Source organism: Primulina tabacum, chromosome 1 (genome assembly GCF_025594145.1).
Source record: "Primulina tabacum isolate GXHZ01 chromosome 1, ASM2559414v2, whole genome shotgun sequence".
NCBI classification, from domain to species: domain Eukaryota; kingdom Viridiplantae; phylum Streptophyta; class Magnoliopsida; order Lamiales; family Gesneriaceae; genus Primulina; species Primulina tabacum.
This window is the reverse complement of record NC_134550.1, coordinates 26,435,116-26,453,941: the sequence shown is the minus strand read 5'-3', so window position 1 is coordinate 26,453,941 and position 18,826 is coordinate 26,435,116. Positions and strand designations below refer to the sequence as shown.

The 18,826-nt window shown below is 32.9% G+C and overlaps 1 protein-coding gene across 1 annotated transcript; it reads right to left on the bottom strand.

Annotated features, from left to right (window-relative positions):
• Positions 1 to 607: 607 nt before the first annotated feature.
• Positions 608 to 12,320, bottom strand: LOC142543224 (sialyltransferase-like protein 1). The gene is given in 12 exon segments (XM_075650349.1): positions 608 to 1,256; positions 1,345 to 1,426; positions 1,687 to 1,697; positions 1,700 to 1,829; positions 2,571 to 2,637; positions 3,251 to 3,341; positions 3,733 to 3,761; positions 3,764 to 3,933; positions 4,043 to 4,134; positions 4,217 to 4,294; positions 4,388 to 4,474; positions 12,086 to 12,320. Coding segments are annotated over 12 exon segments (1,293 nt in total). The 5' UTR covers positions 12,152 to 12,320; the 3' UTR covers positions 608 to 866.
• Between the last annotated feature and the right edge of the window lie 6,506 nt (positions 12,321 to 18,826).

Here is an 18,826-nt window from a genome sequence, read left to right as displayed (position 1 = left end):
TAAAATATTACAATAACACATAATGAATCATAAGTGAAATAACTAAATTATTAAGCTACTATTTATTTAATTATTACTTAAATCAATTTATTAGAATTTGTTATCATTTAACATTTCTTATCATCTACATAAAATATCAAGAGCTTCATAAATTTTTTGAATTAACTAATAAAAATAATTTAAATGCATAAAAAATTCTTAAGTTCTTAAAACAATTATTTTATAATAATCTAATATACTTGTAATAGTTTACAAAATTAATTAACAAAAATGCATGATACTTCTTAGTTCATATTTAAAAATTAACTTGTCATAAAAATGATGCATTTATATGTAAAATAAAAGATAAGATAGAAGCATTAAATATTCATTAACAACTATGAACAAATCCACTCATTTTAGTAACCAATTTTATTAGCAACAAAGAAAAATCATTGATAGATTGATGAGTTCAATATGCATTAATGTTTAAAATCATTTAATATGAACAATGAATTACCAAAGAACCTATGAAATAACAAAAATGAAATAAATGAAATATGACATAATTAAATATTATAATGAAAAAAAGATAAAAAAAAAATTTAAAAACACAAAACCATAACCATAAAATATAATTAATTAATATTAATTATTAATTAATAGAATAAGTATGAATTTACAACATATGTTACTTGATAATATAAATAAGTAAACATGTGAAAGGTAATTATATCGTTCACAATTGAAAAACTTTTCAAGTATCCACATTTTTAGAGGATATAGATGAACTAGAAAATTGGAAGATGGATATTTACAAATGGGTGTGCCAACAGCAAAGACGGTTGGTTGACTTGAATAATTGGGATGCTGAAATAATCAAGAATTCAACTTTGGGAATGCTTAACACAAACTAGATCATCCAATTTGTTGCCATCCATTTTATACAGAGACACATTTCCCATCTGAATCAACTGATCCTTGGATGCTTTTCTTAATTCTGTAAATTGCATCGTCTCCCACTTGCTGTAGTTGGAATTTCTCCTAGTATCGCTCATATCTGCCGATCCAGATACAGGCCCACGTCCATAAGCACCTGCATCTCCCCACACTTCGCAATTACGAAATTGCCCCATCGATCCACCATCTTGGCAGTCTTGATTTTTCCCATCCAAGCATACAGCAGCGGAGTGAGCTCTCCTTGTTGTTTCCCGACTCGGGATATCTGACCAGTCTTTTTTTCTTTCAGCTCTCATGGGAGAATGGATCCTAATAATCTGGATGGTACATTTTTCTTTATATAAAAAAGCAGAGACTTGACAATCATAAAATTAAAATTAGATGATAATGGTAAAATCTACAGACACCAAGGCATTCTAAAAGCTGGTAGTATGCTCTTCCTTGAAGAGGATTGTGTCCTTTCCTCGGGGTTGAGAAGTATCGCGTCCTGACCCAAAGGAAAACACTAAGATCAAGAATACAGGCTTTATTTGGTTTTAACATTTACAAGAATTTTTCAGTTCAAGAGTTCGATATTCCAGAAAATTGAGAACCAAGGCACGCATTTTCAGGAAACTTTTCAACTCTATAAAACAATATTGGAACGCTATCTGAAAAATTTCAAAACAAATCTAACAAAATTCTCATAAATCTTAAGATGAAAAAGTGGAGAAAACCAAACCCAGACAAACAAACAATTGGACTTACCACTCAGTATATATCCAGGATCAACAGTGAAACCATATATATCAACAATGTCACACATGGAAAGTGCCAGTTCTATAGATTTCATTCCAGTCCCTTTGGCACCTCTGCGAAGAACAATACCTTGGAAGAGATAAACTGGATTTGGGAGCAGTCTGCGTTATGTGGATGGGAAAGAATTTCCATTCAAGAGAATAACTAAAAAAGCCTGTTTACTAAAACGACAAAATCACTTGTAATTAATATCAATCTAACGAGACCATAAAATTCTCATCCACTTTCATGCACTTAAAAACATGCACAAGCAGAATGAATTCAATTTTGTCATCATATTCATGAAAATGTGATGGTCGAAGCAAATTGTTGCATCACGATCAGCATATTGAATATGCACATCATTTAAATGGCAAATGGCAAATGGCAAATGCCAAACAGATTTATTTAGACTACCACATCAATGCTCGTTGTTTGTTGTATTGTCCAGAAGTAAATATTGCAGACTCTTTGGCCATCATTTTCTATTTACAAATGAAAATTAATTTCACGTTTATTTTTTCTCAAGATGGATAGGGGAGCTTGTACTCAGATTAGGGCATCCCTTACTAGATGCTCGTTGTTTGTTGTATTGTCCAGAAGTAAAATTGCAGACTCTTTGGCCATCATTTTCTATTTACAAATGAGAATTAATTTCACGTTTATTTTTTCTCAAGATGGATAGGGGAGCTTGTACTCAGATTAGGGCATCCCTTACTAGATCTTATAATTTTCCTTTTTATCAACGTCTAAAATATACCAGTAAAGATATCATCATTCTCCTCAAACAAGAATGAAATCAAATCACCCCATAGAGAAAGTTCCATCTGGGAAATAATCAGTATGCTACATTGCTACTTACCTTTATCATTGTGTTGAAATCTCTATGAGTGAGGCTTTTGATTATAAGTACCTCATCATCTGCAAAAACACAACCATTGATAAGCGTGATTTATTATTACATCTTGTGATGCTGATTACTACATTCCTTCGCCTTATAGCTCTTGTATTTATTCATCGTGAGAGGAATTTTGTTCTCTTCTAGTCTTCTTCATGAAAGAGAGAGTGGATACCCAACAATACTCTCAAAATTTTGATCAGAGATGCTCGATATGAATTCACTAAGAAATGTAAGATTATCAGCTCATAAATTGGCAGGCGAGGGCTCATGCTAGTCCATGGTGTGTGTAAAGCCTGTCATATCTCCTTCCCTTTGGTTCTTATTTTCTTATTGGTTTATTGAACTTAACAAAGACGAACAAGGTAGAAAGAAGAACAAGGAAGAAAAATAACATAAATATTCACGATGAAACAAATTAGCAATTAAAACAAACTATAATACTCTATCTTCCTATTCTGGATTATTCATTCTGAATGGAAATGGAGTATAAGATGAAAGTTGAAGGATAAAAATTGAATATGTTCGCCTTTTTGCTGGTTGTCAAGTAGTGTATCATAACTTCAAATAAGAAGTCTCTCTATAACAGTTAATTTAAATTATCAAGGGGCGTTCAATTAGGACTAAGTAGACTACCTGATCCCTTGAGAATGGTTATCATGTTACGTGCAGCACCCCTAACCACAAGGCGAAAATCTCTTTTCAAACCAACAAACTTGGCATATTTCTGAGAAGATAAAGAAAGATAGAACAATACATAATTCCAATCAAGGAACAACTTCAAATCCTGTAACTGAGTCACTGAAAATCACATTCCAATTTGTCCAAAACATAGCAATGCATATAAAGAATGACAAGGTAGATAACTGGAGATCCTTGATGCTCAAAATATCATCAAGTCAACCCCAAGTTCTTTTCCAAAAATATAACTTCCAGAATCACACTACATTCAGCCATGTTGTTTATGTTGAGATTGACGAAAAAAAACAGATTAAGAACATGTCTTCTTCCCTCACCCCATGTCACATTCTTATGGATCAGGGGAATTGCATACAATAGAAACCAACCTGAAAAAAGGACAGAGATCAAGACAGAATCGATATAGTGGGCTTACTTACCTCATTAACAGGGGCTTCGTTATCTCTATAACAGCATCATGGCTATCAATTTCTTGGCCAAACTCTGTCTTTAAGAGATCACCTGAATTTCCGACAACTGCACAAGTTTTAAACTGGCGAGGATGGAAGGGTGGCGTTGCTGGTAAAAGCACATTCAAATGTTCCTCACAAAGAGTCTTATTGTAGCACTTATCTGCTCCTCTATGATCACCAGAACAAGATAAATAAAATTTTCAGAAAAGGAAAGTAAATGTTTTGAACTCAATAGGCTTGGAAAGTAATCAAAGTAAGATGGAATCTGCCGACGTACAAATGTGCAATCCTTTTTGGAGCATAGTCTAGCCACCCATCGGGCCGTGCATCTAAATACTCTCTTGTCAACACTGTAGTCATATTGCGATACTGCATTTTAGATGGTATCTGCTTGCTTATTGCGCAAGAAGGTAAACTACCACAAATAATAATGTCAAAAACAATGTTAAACCTGTTCCCACAATAATATCGCTTCACAAACATCATACTTGTACTCCAATGGTTCAAAGATCTTAAACTGCTCATTGTACTGCAAATAGATGAAGAGAGCAGAAAGTTATATGGGGTCTACGAGACCTTGATATGTACTTTTAGTATTTAAGCAAATGAATCAGAAACAAACCCAGGTACTATTAGTTCCTTTAGGAAACTTGAGAACTAAATTGCAATGATCGATTATGTGGGCAGTGAGTCCGTGCCCTGTATTTGCCTACAAAAAAATTACAAGGTTAATGAGAAATGACATCTACAAAATGACTTTAGACCTTAATTAAAAGAAAAGGAATAAATCAGAGAGTAGCTTTCAAAAGTTACTGAAATTAAATTTGGATGTACTCCTTGTTAAAAAGCATTTTATTAGCAGGTTTTTAAAAAGCGCACGCCAACGCGTGTAATATAATACATAAATATAGGTAAATTTTAATAACACAAATAATATTTTTTAATTACTACTAAGTAATGCACTCAATGATATAATATTTAGAATTATGGAATTATCGAATTATTAATAGTTGAAAATTTGATTTCTATTGAGAGAATACGAAATTCATAAGCTAAAATAAACAATATGAGATATATATAAACATAACACAAAATAACAATATGGACAACATTTTGAATCTCTACATTAATAAGCATAAAATTGCAACATCAATTCACATATACAATTTCCAAAAAAATATCTTTGGTACAATTAGTATCATAATTAAACTCAAATGATCTTCCAGAACCTAACATGGCCTACATGACTATTATATCCAATGATTTGGATCTGTCCAAGATGCACCCTGAGAATGAACCATCAAGCCTCTCCTAATTTGCATGTTCAAGCAGTATATCATGTGTAGCCACAATCGCTAATCAATATACCAATGACATGTCCACGAGCAAAATTTATCAAGAGATCTAAACAGTCAAAAACACAATAAAAGTAACCACTTTTACTAAAACGTTCCTTAAGTTTATGTGTTTCAAGCAAGCAATATTCCATGAACATCAGGCAAGGAAAATAAAGAGGTAATTGTAGGCAAATAAAACACCGAAGGATTGGAACAATTGCGTATATCCAATTGAAGCAGATTATTTGCACAGAACACCCTTTTGTCAATATGAAGCACATAAAACCTATTGAAAGAGGAAACATAATGAATTAAAAATCAGGAAATTGTATCGAGAGGAAAGTTGTTTTCAGTTTCCGAGAGGTAAGTTGTTTTTAGTTTCAGAGAAGAAACTGCAGGTAGCTATCTTCCTCTTCTTTTATCAGGTAGCTATCTTCCTCTTCTATTATCAATGTTAAATTTAAAATGTAGTCAACGGGAAGCAGAGGATTACATTCGTAATTTTGATGTTTCCATCAATTTTTAGTGGAAAACCCATTGAGACATTTAGTCGAACAATAAATAATCGGGTAAGAATGATAAATATTTAGTAAACAATAATACTTCATGAAACATGCTATCAAACATTAAGAGACCGTCTTGTAATGTAGATAAATATGCATAAAAAAAATCTGTATTTAAATTATCATTCTATGTGAAAAACCTCGATTTTGAGAGAGAACAAAAAAAAATACCAAAGACGATGAAGAGAAACCGTGAAAGAGTTGCAATTCGCATAACACTTGAGATGAATCTTGTAACATCCTGAAAATTTGAAGGTACGCGTGAACCACATGTATTCAAGTTATCAAATTTCTTATGTATTTTAATTAAATTGTTTTAATTGCATGAATTGATTATGGTAGGCATTTTACATGTTTAAAATATAGTTTTCTACTAGAATGCATAAAACTGTGTTTTTAAAAAGTTATTCGAGACGCGATCGAGGAATGGAGACCGGGAACCATATAAGAAAAAATATTTTTATTAAATGATTATTTTAATAATTTAGTTTAATATATGGTATATTTTAATATGTATTTTCGAAAATGAGGTATTTTGAGGTGTTTTTACGCGACGAGTCGTATTTTAAACCAGCAATCAATTTTTGACGAAAATAGGAACTTTTTGAAGGCTCGGTTATTATTCTCGAAAAGCAACCTAAACAAAATATTTTAAATATTATTTAATGGGCCTAATGGGCCTATTATATTAGGTTAATGGGCCTAAGCCTGCAACATGTATTTTTATATCAAAATAAAGCGAACAAACCCTAACCTATACACACACAAAAACGCGAGGGAGACTGCTAGCTGCTGTTTGGGACGTGTTAAAGGGTCCTAAGGGAGTCTAGTCATGGTCCTAGAGGGGCTGTGCAAGGGCTGGAACGGGAGGACATAGGCCTGCACGTGCATTTGGGGTCGCTGGAGGCATTAAGGGGCGCGGGTTTAGGGCTGTGCTTGCATGGGCTGTAGAGCTGGTCTAGGAAGGATCTAAGGGGCTCGGTCAAGGTCCTAGGAGGGTTAGCCAGACCCTGGTTGGGTCGGCTAAGGGCTAGGAACGAAGGGGGGCCCATGATTGTAAGGCTAGGATTTGGTTGATTATGGGCATAAATGTTCAGCAAGGTTCTAGGCTTGTTCTATGATTCTAAATGGTTTGATTTTGGGTGTATATGGTATGGTTAGGTGTTAATAAGCTATGGTTCAAATTTGGTAAGTTTTGGGTCAATACATGTTAAAACCGAGACGTAGGGTTAAGCTTTAAATACGAATTAGGAAATTAGTCGAGGAACTTAAGTTTACGTCTAATAAATATTTATGGGTGCATTTTAAGTTGTTATGTTAAGTTTGGATGGATTTGGGTCGTCGTTTTAAGGGGTAAGAATAAATTGGAAAAGTTAAGGTTTCAGGGGCAAAACGGTTATTTTACACCTGAAAAATGTTAGACGTCCTGGCAGTGCCTTGAATGCTGTAATAAATGTTAAAATGTTTATTTCAAATGTTTATGTAATTTTATGATGAAACGTTAATGCTAAAAGAGATGTTGTATGCTTGGTTTAAAAGAAAAATGATTTATATTGCATGAATTTTTATAAGTGGTGGAAATATGAAAAGCTGAAGGAGGTGAATTGATTGTGACTAATATGACGATACGATGATATATAAGACCAATGCTCAGTTAACGGATGAGAGTGTCGCTAATGTCTCCACCGCCCGGTATTGTGGTTATAGGTAGATGGATCCATCGACCTACAGCTAATACGAAAGTCACAATTGAGGATATGAATTCAATAAAAAGGGAAACATATACATATATGATGAAAGGAAAAAGTATATGATGATAGGAAAATATTTAAAGTTTACGTTCATGAAAAGCTATTTTCTTAAAAGTATTTTCACTGTTGCTTGTGAATGTATATGTATTACTTACTATCATGATTAAGGTTTGTTGAGTCAATAAACTCACTAGGTGTGATCGATACAGGTGAGCATGATATTGATGGAGGACTTGATGGTTGAACTAGCTGGACTGATGGTGCACATAAACCGAGGACGTTTGCTAGTTTTCCACAAAATTATGTTTATTATTTAAGATTACCTTAAAGATTTTTATGTCTTATATGTTTTTGAGAGGTTTTGAGAGGATGTTAGAGTTAAGTTTATTTCGGAAATAATGTACCTTAGGGTGGTTGACATTTAGGATTTAACGTTTTGCATTTGCGTATTTTTGGGATTTTCAAATAATAGGTTGATTGGTTATTTTTAAATAGTGGAAAAGTATTTTAAAAATATATATGTATATATATGTTCATATTTGGCCGAAAGCTTAAGAAAGAAAAAAAATTTCTAGTACATTTTAAAGAAAAACGAGTAGTGGACGTTTCAAATCTAAACATTAAGTAAGATGAAGAAATTACGATCAAAGATAGTTATTAAAAGTGTACGCCTGGCTGCGCCTATCGCCAAGAAGTGTGCGCTTTAAAGAAGTGGATTGATATTTTGTAGGTAAAAAAATTAACTCAACCCTAACCCATTTTGAAGTTTAATTAGCAAAGCCCATGGGTGTTTAATGATAACAGTAACAACCCCATTGTCACTCATTTATGCAATACTTTTTAATCAGAAAGTTCATAAGTCCTCTATGCAAATTTTTACTGTAATCTTCCCCTTATTTTAACTCATTTTATTGAATATGATTATCTACAATGTTTCAGCTCCTTACAGCATCACCATTATAAATCAAAAGGTATTTTTTAGTTAAATAAAAAACAGAAAGAAAAACTAAAATAGAAAAAACATGATGACATATTTGAAGAAAGAGAAGCCAATAATATGGGTCACTGTGACACAAATATGTTTTCCATCACAAGATAAGTCCTTAAGATACAATTATCTAATTTATTCTACAGTAATGGCTCACTATTGTTTTGGAAGATGATGATATAGTTGAGAAAGATGGAGAGCAATTTGATGATTTAGATATTTGAAATTTTTTTCTTAATATACTATGAATTTGTGACTTATTAATGAATTTTAGATAATTAAAGTTTTTTTTGTTATTGTTATGATTTACGTTACACTATCTATTGATGAATTTTTATTTAGATTTTTTGCTATCTTTGCGAAAATATTTAATTTATGTGATATTATACAACAAAATAACTTTATATATATTGAATTTTAAAATTTATACCAAATGTGTTTTATTTTGATAAAGTGTATGTTTCGCCTTGCGCTTTGCGCCTCAGGCTCCATGATACTCTAGCATTTTAGTGTGCTTTGCGTCCTAAATAACTATGACATCAAAATCAAAAGTACGTTTTTGCACAAATTATGTATACTAACTCATAGAAATCCTAACAAGCCATACCATAATAATGAAGGGAAAACAACAAGCATAGTATTTATCTTTTATAGCCTTTCAGAAAATCAGAACAATTTAGAATTTCCATGGTAAGAAGATTAATATTCAAGAAACCATAAAAAAGAATCCAATGGTAGAAACAATTGTCAATACAAATAAATAAATAATGAAAAAGCAATGCAAATAGAGTGAAAACAAATACTCTATAAATTGATATTAAAAAAACATAACAATTCACAATCACCAATATAAATTCATAGGCATTTTTCATTATGCCCCATTAAATCAAAGTGGAAATTTTAACCTCTTTACCAACGTTGATATGTTGGCATCGTTTTAGTTGAAGAAGATTTTAAGTTGAACACGAAGAAGATGCAAAACATATTTGTGAGAGGGTATGGAAGTGATTGGAAACGAAGAAAATTTTCAATTGGAGGACATATTGGAAGTGTGAGAAGAGGAAGGGTGGAGGGGAACCACAATTAGGAAATGTGAGAGATGGGAAGTTAATTTGGATCTTTATGGCGTTGTCCCTGGCTTAGGAATAAATAGGTGCTGGTGATATGCTAAATAGTTAGGGGAAAGTAGAAGGAAATTTGGTGCCTTATTGTCATACCAGAAGTAGTTAGTATAGCATGATGAGCTATTATAAAATAGTTAGCATAGATACAAAATCCAAATAGAAAGAAAAATTAAAGAAGACGATAATAACTAAAACGCAAACCAGAATTCTTTAGCGGAAAATGATGCAAATCTATCTACCCCAGTTGGATTGTAATATTGGTGTTCAGTTAGATGTCGAAAGGGATTAAGAAAATCTTTATGTTGAAATAAAATCCATAGCTGTGTACAAACACGCATAAGACTCGGAGCTTTTTTATGCTTTCTGACACAGGTATATGCAAATACTGAATATAGTATGTATCACCAACATGAACAAGCACTTGCAGATGAAAGAAATAAAGATCTTACCGTACAAAGGGGCCTATATTTCTTTCAAAAGAAATTTACACGTGCTATTTTTTCAATCCTAGTGTAAAGCATCAAAAAATACAAAATCCAGTAGTTCTTATCTTATCCACCGATTATTATATAGCATTGTTGAAATGGTGGAAAAAGAATCATTCAACCTTTTTCATCAAACAATTGAAAAAAAAAACGCAAAAACGACATTCCGTAATATATAAGAATAGCTCTGGTCATTTAGCAAACAGCAAAAGGGACTTTCATCCATGCTCGACAAGTTTGCCTTGCAGTGTCAGGATCCATTTTTGCCTTTCCCCAACTATATCAACTGGTCCACTTCCCAGGTATGGGCCGGATTACCTCACCGAAAATACATGCGAAATTCAAGATTAACTGAGTTGTTTATATTGTGGTCTTTCAAATTGAGCTCATCTTAATTTATTATTCTTTCGATTTAAAAAATGTTTTTCTTTCGTAATAGTTGATAACCAAATCCGAATCTAAAATACTTTGGAACTCCTATTTGACTTAATAAAATATATACTGTTCGCACATCAAATACTAACAAAATAGTAATATAAATTATATTAGTAAGTGAGGATTTAAAATTCCAAGGACAGAAAGGTGCCAAACTAAATAAATTATTTACTAAAATAAACCATTAGTTCGAAATACCAAAACCCAAGCTCCAGACATCAGATTCCCTCGTCATCATTCTCCTTAACACTTAAAAACTTCATCTTCTTCAACTTGATCATTACATGAAATTTTAGATGCTAATGAACTTATGCTCAATATGCATAGCTAAGTCCAGCCACTAAACCAACCTCAAGAATAATGAAAAAATGTATCATAAAAATAAATAATAAATGCATATGAGTAAGAATGGCAGAGTTCCAAAAAAAAAGATAAAAAAATCAACATATGCACATGTTGACCATCGGGAAACATGTGGTTGATGTGTTGTGTGCCCAACACACCACGTCAACCCACAAGAACCAAGAGATTACTCTAATGACATGAGAAACAAAGATGAAAACTCAGCATATAACAAAATTCACACTCCTGCAGCATATTGATTGTAGGAAAACACGAGGAATCTCATGCATGTGCCTATTTGTAATGTAAACCGCAGAAAACAAGAGATGGCTCACATAGACATATTATATGTATGTAGTACTCTGACCGTAGAAAAATAGAAGACGGCTTATACCCACATGCAGCCCATTGACGTGCAAAATCAAGAGGAAATAGTAACACTCATACCAAAAGAATATAGAATACAGCGTATAGAATCCCAATGAAAGCATAAACAATAGAATCTAATAAAAAATTGCATAACAATACGCATATAAATAACGTGAAATAAGAACATAACACAAAACATTCACATTAAAATTCATTAATATGGAAGTGGAACCTTAGCGAAATAGAGTCAGGTCGAAATAGTGTGTAGGTAGTCTTGAAATTTCATCTTCTATAAATCAAACTCTAATTAGGGGATCATCTTGACCAAATTCTAAAACAACAATTATAACCTAATTATGTCCGAAGCGGCCAACTTTCATCATTATAGTTAGAACGAGCTAAAGTTTTAATTGAAGTATTAAACAATAAACAACATAAAACAGCCCCTTAGCTTATCTTTCTACACAAAAATAATTTGAGAATTCAAAACTATATAAAGTTATAAACTATCAAAATTCAGTAACTTAAATGTATAATATTAAGATATTTATCTTTTCAAATATAATTTCATTAACATTCTACAATAAATCAAATCGATCTCACAAATAGAATTCAAATTTAAAATATATTTATTTCCGAGACTTGTAACTAAAGATCTAAACTTGAAGTGAACTGAACCGTCTTAAACTTGAAAACATCAACTAAAGATCTAAACTTCAAGGTAAACGGAAACCATCTTAAATTTGAAAACACCAAATTAAAAAGATCGATGTAAATCTAACAATCAACACCCCCAATCATTTATTTCCTAATGAGTATAGAATTCTACATCCCGAAACAAAGAAAATAGAAATTAGAGTTATTAATCAGGCAAAATAAAAGCTCGACGATTTCCTACGATAGTCTTGCTCCTGAACCCCAAATACCTCTGATCGAAGGCTGCAGCAAGGAGTAACGATTGAGGTGTCAGCGGTTTCTTTTTTTCCCATCATTTCTTTCCTTAAGGGGATGGGTGCATTTTCGATCTGTTTTCTGTATGGGCCCTAATCTGTTTGTGTTTGTAGACTTTAAAATCCCTACGCGGTCACAATTTTGTTTTTACCAATCAATCCTCAAAATTCTTTTTTACCACAAAACCCTTCATGGCTTTTGAAAACCCAAAAACAAGTTATGAAGGGGTTGATGCACAAAATTGGTAAACATGGGTAATCTCATATAAGATATAAATATTATCACAAATCACATGAGTTGTGAAATCATAGCTAGTTGTATCTCTAAATTATTGAGGGTTACACAAATACTGTTATAAAAGATTAATAATTTTTTTAAAAAAATTGGTTGAACAAATTTATGCATATTTTTTTTGAAATATATGAAGAAAAAAAATTTATGCACTTTAATAAGTATGATTGAAAAAATAATAATGAAAACGTTGATTATATTTATGCATATTATAACTAATTTTTTATATTATAAAATATATTATATATTTTTATGATTAATTAATATATATATATATATATATATATTAAAAAACTGCATAGGCGTTGTCTATGCAGCCGCTTAGGCACCAAGACGCTAGGCGGTGGGTGATTGTCGGTCTACCGCCTAGCGCTTTTTAGAATATCTTACACAAGTATTATTTTTGTGTTCTCGTCGAAATACTCAAATTCAAGGAGTTGAATTTGGTGATTTAGTTTGGTGGAAATCAAACATATGACTCATAAATATGTTAGTTGATTTCATATTTTAAAGTGGTGAGAGTTAACATGACTAATAAATTTGTCAGAAGAGTAAACATGTCTAAAATTTGTGAAGGAGTTCCAAAATAAAGAGTTGTCAAAAATGATTTAGTGAAAATTTTGATCTTAGATATTTGCACTTTGCATCATAATAACAAGTTTTTTTTACCCTCATCACATCGGTGATATCTGATCATCGATTATATTATTATAAAACCACGATAATAATTTTTTGATTAATAAATTTTTAGTTTCCTAGTCAAACAATAATTAATATATTTTCTGCTAAGTCAAAATAAAGATAGAAAAGTTCGTGAAGAGTTTAGAAACTATGGGGTGAATAATTACTTATCTTATCCTATCATACATATTCGAAAGTTTACAAGATAAACACGAGAGATTTGACAAGGTCTTAACTACTAATTAGAATCATATTAAAATTCTTGTACTTTCTATGATATATATATGAAGATAAGGTTGCTTGTCAAACTTATGTTCTAGACTTTTTATTTCTCATCACAATACTCAATTTCGGCCACCTCTCTTATTGGTCAAGCCATGGCCGAGACATCACTTCTGTAATGCCCGAGATTAAATATCGTGTTAAATTACGATTATTGATTTTAATCGAGACGATTATGAGAGGGGCTAACCGAGACACAAAAGGAGATTTTATGTGGGAATTGTTGGTGCGAGGACCGAAGGTCTCGCGCATATGCGCGAAGAGTAGGCGCGCATATGCGCGAGCTGTGCGGAAGCCATAATGAGAAACCAAGCATGGGCGCACATGCGCGACCTCAATACGCGCACATGCGCGAGAGGTCCAGAGAGTTGGGCGCACATGCGCGACTTAGATTCGCGCATATGCGCGAGGGTACCCGAGAGTTGGGCAAAATGAATAAGGGCCTCGCGCATATGCGCCGAGTAAGGGCTCGCATATGCGCGAGCTGCCGTGAGTCAAACGCGCCGAGACATATTGTCTCGCGCATATGCGCCGAGACAGGTCGCGCATATGCGGCGCATATGCGCGAGACGTGTTGCGTCAAGGAATGAGCCACCCGTCCTATTCATGCAACGATAAATATATATATATATATATATATATATATATATATATATATATATATATATATATATATATATATAGGATTCAGTTACGAAGAAAACAAAAGAGGAAAAGGAAAATCGAAGCCAACTTTGTACTTTGATTTTAAGTTGGGATTTTGTGAGAATCCGTCCATCTGATTTTGAATCCGACTGCAGTAATGTGTTCCTATCAACGCAGGCTACAACTGGACGTAAGTTTTGCTACGTTTTGACATGTTTTGAAATTATGCTATTGTCAGAATTGAATAGGATTCAAATATGATGTTCTTGTCATGTTAGACATCATAGAATCGAAGTCAGGTTAAGAAACGGACTGATTATGGAATTGTTATGATTTTCTGATTATATTGATCTGAAATCGGACAGATTTGGATTATGGATGGATTAAAAATTGTATCGGATATGAGTTATGATTTGTAATTGATGTCTGTTGACATGGTATTGACGGGAATACTGAGATTGTGCCGTTATGCTGTGATTTGAATTAAATCCGGATTAATCATATTCAGTGTTGAATTGAGAATGGAATATTGATATTATGATTCTCGATATGTCGTTTCAGATTTACAGAGACAGTCTTGAGTTCAGAACTGATATTGCTGCAGACCGAGACTACAAACGAAATGTATAAGTCAATGTGGTATTGGGAGATCGACTTGAGTCGGTTTAGACTTGAGTTTCCCTAAATCACATACTTTACTTTATTGCATTGATATTTGCATTGATTTGATTGATGTACTTGTTCTCTTGAATTATAGATAGCAGGTATTAGACGAGTAATCTTGTGACAGAAGTGCCTGATAGTGGCGGGATCGCCACGGGCACATTGCACGATGTCACAAGATAGTATAGAAATCTTGGGACAGATGTGCCTGATAGTGGCGGGATTGCCACGGGCATATTGCACGATGTCACAAGATAGGATATTGGCGATAGAGCCACAGTCCATGACGGTTAGGTCAGGACACTGGATGTTTGGTTATATCGACGTGGATAGAACTTGATTCTTTTCTATTACTGTTGGTCGATATAGGAATACCAACATCTGGAAACCGGGATCCCTAGACTAGGATTGAGTCTAGTCTGAGTCGTGGAGTCACGAGCATTGTCGACAGTTTGATATTGATTATGTTTCAGCTTTTGATATATATTGCTGACATCTATCCATGCTTTTATGTTTATCATATGATTGCATGTTTCGTTGATTTATACTGGGATTATATTCTCACCGGAATTATCTGGCTGTTGTCTTGTTTGTATGTGTACATGACAACAGGTGGGACAGGATCAGGGTCCAGGAGATGAGGAGAGATCGTGATAGAGTGGAGACTTCGGACTTTGATGTATATAGAGTTTTGACACTTGATAATTAGATGTTGAACCTTAGTCTTTACTGAATTGTAGATGGTACAGGAGTTGTACTTTATTTTATATTGAGTTATATATTAGTTTGATCTCACTACTATCCGCATTAAAAAGAAAAAATTTTATGACCCTAATTACTTGATTAGTAAATTGATCCTGATGACGATTAAGAATTGATTCGCGTCCGGGTCCCCACAACTTCCACCATTGCAAGCCGTCGCTCCATCGCAGCACCGTTGTAATGCCGCAAGACCATCATCTTTCGGCTATGAATCTCAACTAGTTTTCTAGTCTAAATTAGAATAAGAATATAAGTAATCAATAACCAATCCAATTTTTAGAGATTAAAAAAAGAAAATTTTAGTAGAATGTTCAAAAAGATTTATAAAAATATTATTTACTTTTAAAATCTAGAATAATTGGATTCTGTTGAAAATAAGAGTTGGAAATATTAAAAATTAGTGTGTGATAATGTATATAATGATGTAATTATTTTTGGATTATTTTCAAAGAAATTCTATAAATAGGTCCCTCAATTTGTGAAGATACACAACTGACTTGAGAAAATTTTATAAAGTGTGTAGTTTAATATATTTTGTGAGTTTGAGATTTTATTCTTTACCGTAAATTTTTTTTTAATACGTTATCAGCACGAAACTCGAAGGTTCTCCATATTTTTTCAAGCTCCAAAGCACAAGAAAAATGTAACAATATTCAAAAGTAAGTATATTTATTTTAATTTTTATTTATTTTTATTGTATATATTTAATATATAATATCATGTTATTATATAAAAGGAGTTTATGACACGTTATTATAACACCTTATTATAATAACGTGATGTGATTATATTATTACAATGTTTATATATTTTTATTGTGTTACTGTTTATTTATTGTATGTATATATTTGAATAATATCATGTTATTTTATATAAAAGGAATCTGTGACACTTCATTATAATAATTTGATGTGATTATTTCACTTTTGAAGAAGAAAAAGATGGTTCCTTCAAGGTTATTTTGTATAAGTATTTTGGTTATTATACTCACTAGTCTTGTATTTATCGGAAAAATATGTCTCGCATTTTTTCTTTATTTTTAATAATGCTTATATTTATAACTTATCCATTACTTTGTATTGTCATATTAATAGATTTAGAACTTAACTAATAAAATACATTGTTATTTTTTTAATATCACCATGTCAAATTTGGCAAAGCTCGAATTCGTTGTGCTCGAGATTACGAGAAAAAATTATATGTCATGGAAACTCGATGTAGAAATGCATCTTAAATCAGTGAGTCTAAATAAGACCATTAAAAAAAATGATATATCATCATCACAAGAAAAAGCAAAAGCTATGATATTTCTGCGTCGAAATCTTGATGAAAGATTAAAATGTGAATATCTCATTGAAAAAGATCGCATGGCTTTATGTAAAAGATTAAAGAAAAGATTTGAACGTATAAGGGAAGTTATACTTACGACCGTTCGTGATGAATGGAATACGTTAAGTGTAACGTCCCGAAATTTGAAAGTCAACGTGAACCACATGCATGCAAGTTATCAAATTTCTTATGTGTTTTAATTAAATTATTTTAATTGCATGAATTAAATGTGATAGGCATGTTTACATGTTTAAAATATGGTTTTCTACTAAAATGCATAAAACTGTGTTTTAAAGGTTATTCGAGACGCGATCGAGGAACGGAGACCCGAGACCATATAAGGGAAAATATTTTATTAAATAGTTATTTTTAATTGTTTAGTTTGTGGTGTATTTTAAATAGGAATTTTAAAAAATGAGGTGTTTTTATATGCCGAGTCGCATTTTAAACTGGTAATTGATTTTTGATAAAAAAAAATAGAGACTTTTGATAACTCGGCTAATATTTTCACAAATTTTTTTTAAAAAAATATTTTAAATAATAACTTATAGACCTATTATACTAGGTTAATGAGCCTAAACTTGCACCATGGGTTATATATCAAAAATAAAGCCAACAAAACCTAATCCCACTACACAAAACTGACGCCCACTCTTCTAAAAGCCCTAGATTCTTTCTCCACCAACACACACATGAACACACAAAAATTTGAAGGCTTTTCACGTGAAACTTGAAGAAAATTCAGCAAGGTTCCTCTCCACCGACGTTCCTCGCATCACAAGTTGATTTTTTAGCATAATATACGCAAAGACACGCCTTAATCTTTTTTCACTCATATTTCACATCATATTATGTGTTTGATACATGATTGCATGAAAAACATGATACACTTCATATGTTTTCGTTTTTATGGCATAAACATGATAAAACTAGAGTTTTCATCTTTCAAAACTCTTGCTTATGATGCACAAAGGGGCTGTCATGGTAGGGTTACTAGAAGAGATGTTTTTCCACATGATTAAGGGTCTTTAGGTGCGTGTTTAAAGACTGGAAAGGAGAGGGCAAGAGGAAGAACGAAAATATGGGATTCTAGAGTCCTAGGGTTTCGATGTTGCTTCCTAGGAGGGTGCGGGAACCCGCTGCAGTAGGGACATGTTTAAGGGGCCTAATAGGGTATATTCATGGTCCTAGATGGGCTAGGGGATGGCTGGTTAAGGAAGGCACACGGCTAGGAGACAACCTAGCCGAGGCCGCGTGTTGTAGGGAGAACCATGCATGTCCTCGTGCATGGCTCACTAGGGCTGGTCTAGGTAGGTCTGATGGGTTCAGGTCATGGTCTTAGTAAGATGACATAGTGGCTGGTTGGGTCGTCCAAGGGCTAGGAACGAAAGGGCTTAAGGGTCGAGCAAGCTAGGGTTTTGGATATTAAGTGCAGAAAATTCGTGAAAAGTTCTAGGCTTGTTCAAAGGTTATAATTGGCTTGTTTTGGGTTTTATATGGTATAGTTAGGTGTTATTAAGCTATGGTTCAAGTTTGGTGAAGTTTGGTTAAGTTTCGAGTCAATACGAGTTAAAACCGGGATGTACGTCTAAGTTTTAAATACGAGTTGGAAAATTAGTCGAGGAGCTGAATTTTACGTCTAAGAAATATTTATGGATGTATTTTAAGGTGATATGTTAAGTTTGAAATGATTTGGGTCGTCGTTTTAAGGTCTAAGGATAAATTGGGAAAGTTAGTGTTCTAGAGGAAAAACGGTCATTTCACACCTAAAAAGTGTTATATATCCTGGCAGTGCCCTGAATGCTGCAATATATGTTAAAACGTTTATTTCAAATGTTTATGGAATTTTATGATGATACGTTAATGCTATAAGACGTGTTACATGCTTGATTTAAAAGAAAAGTGAGTTATATGCTTGAATTTTTTTATAAGTGATGGAAATATGAAAGGTTGAAGGAGATGAATTGATTGTGACTAATACGATGATATGATTTGAGATATCATGAGGGAGAAGGCCCCAGAGGGAGCCTGTTTACGGGAGAAGGCCCCAGAGGGAGCCCGAC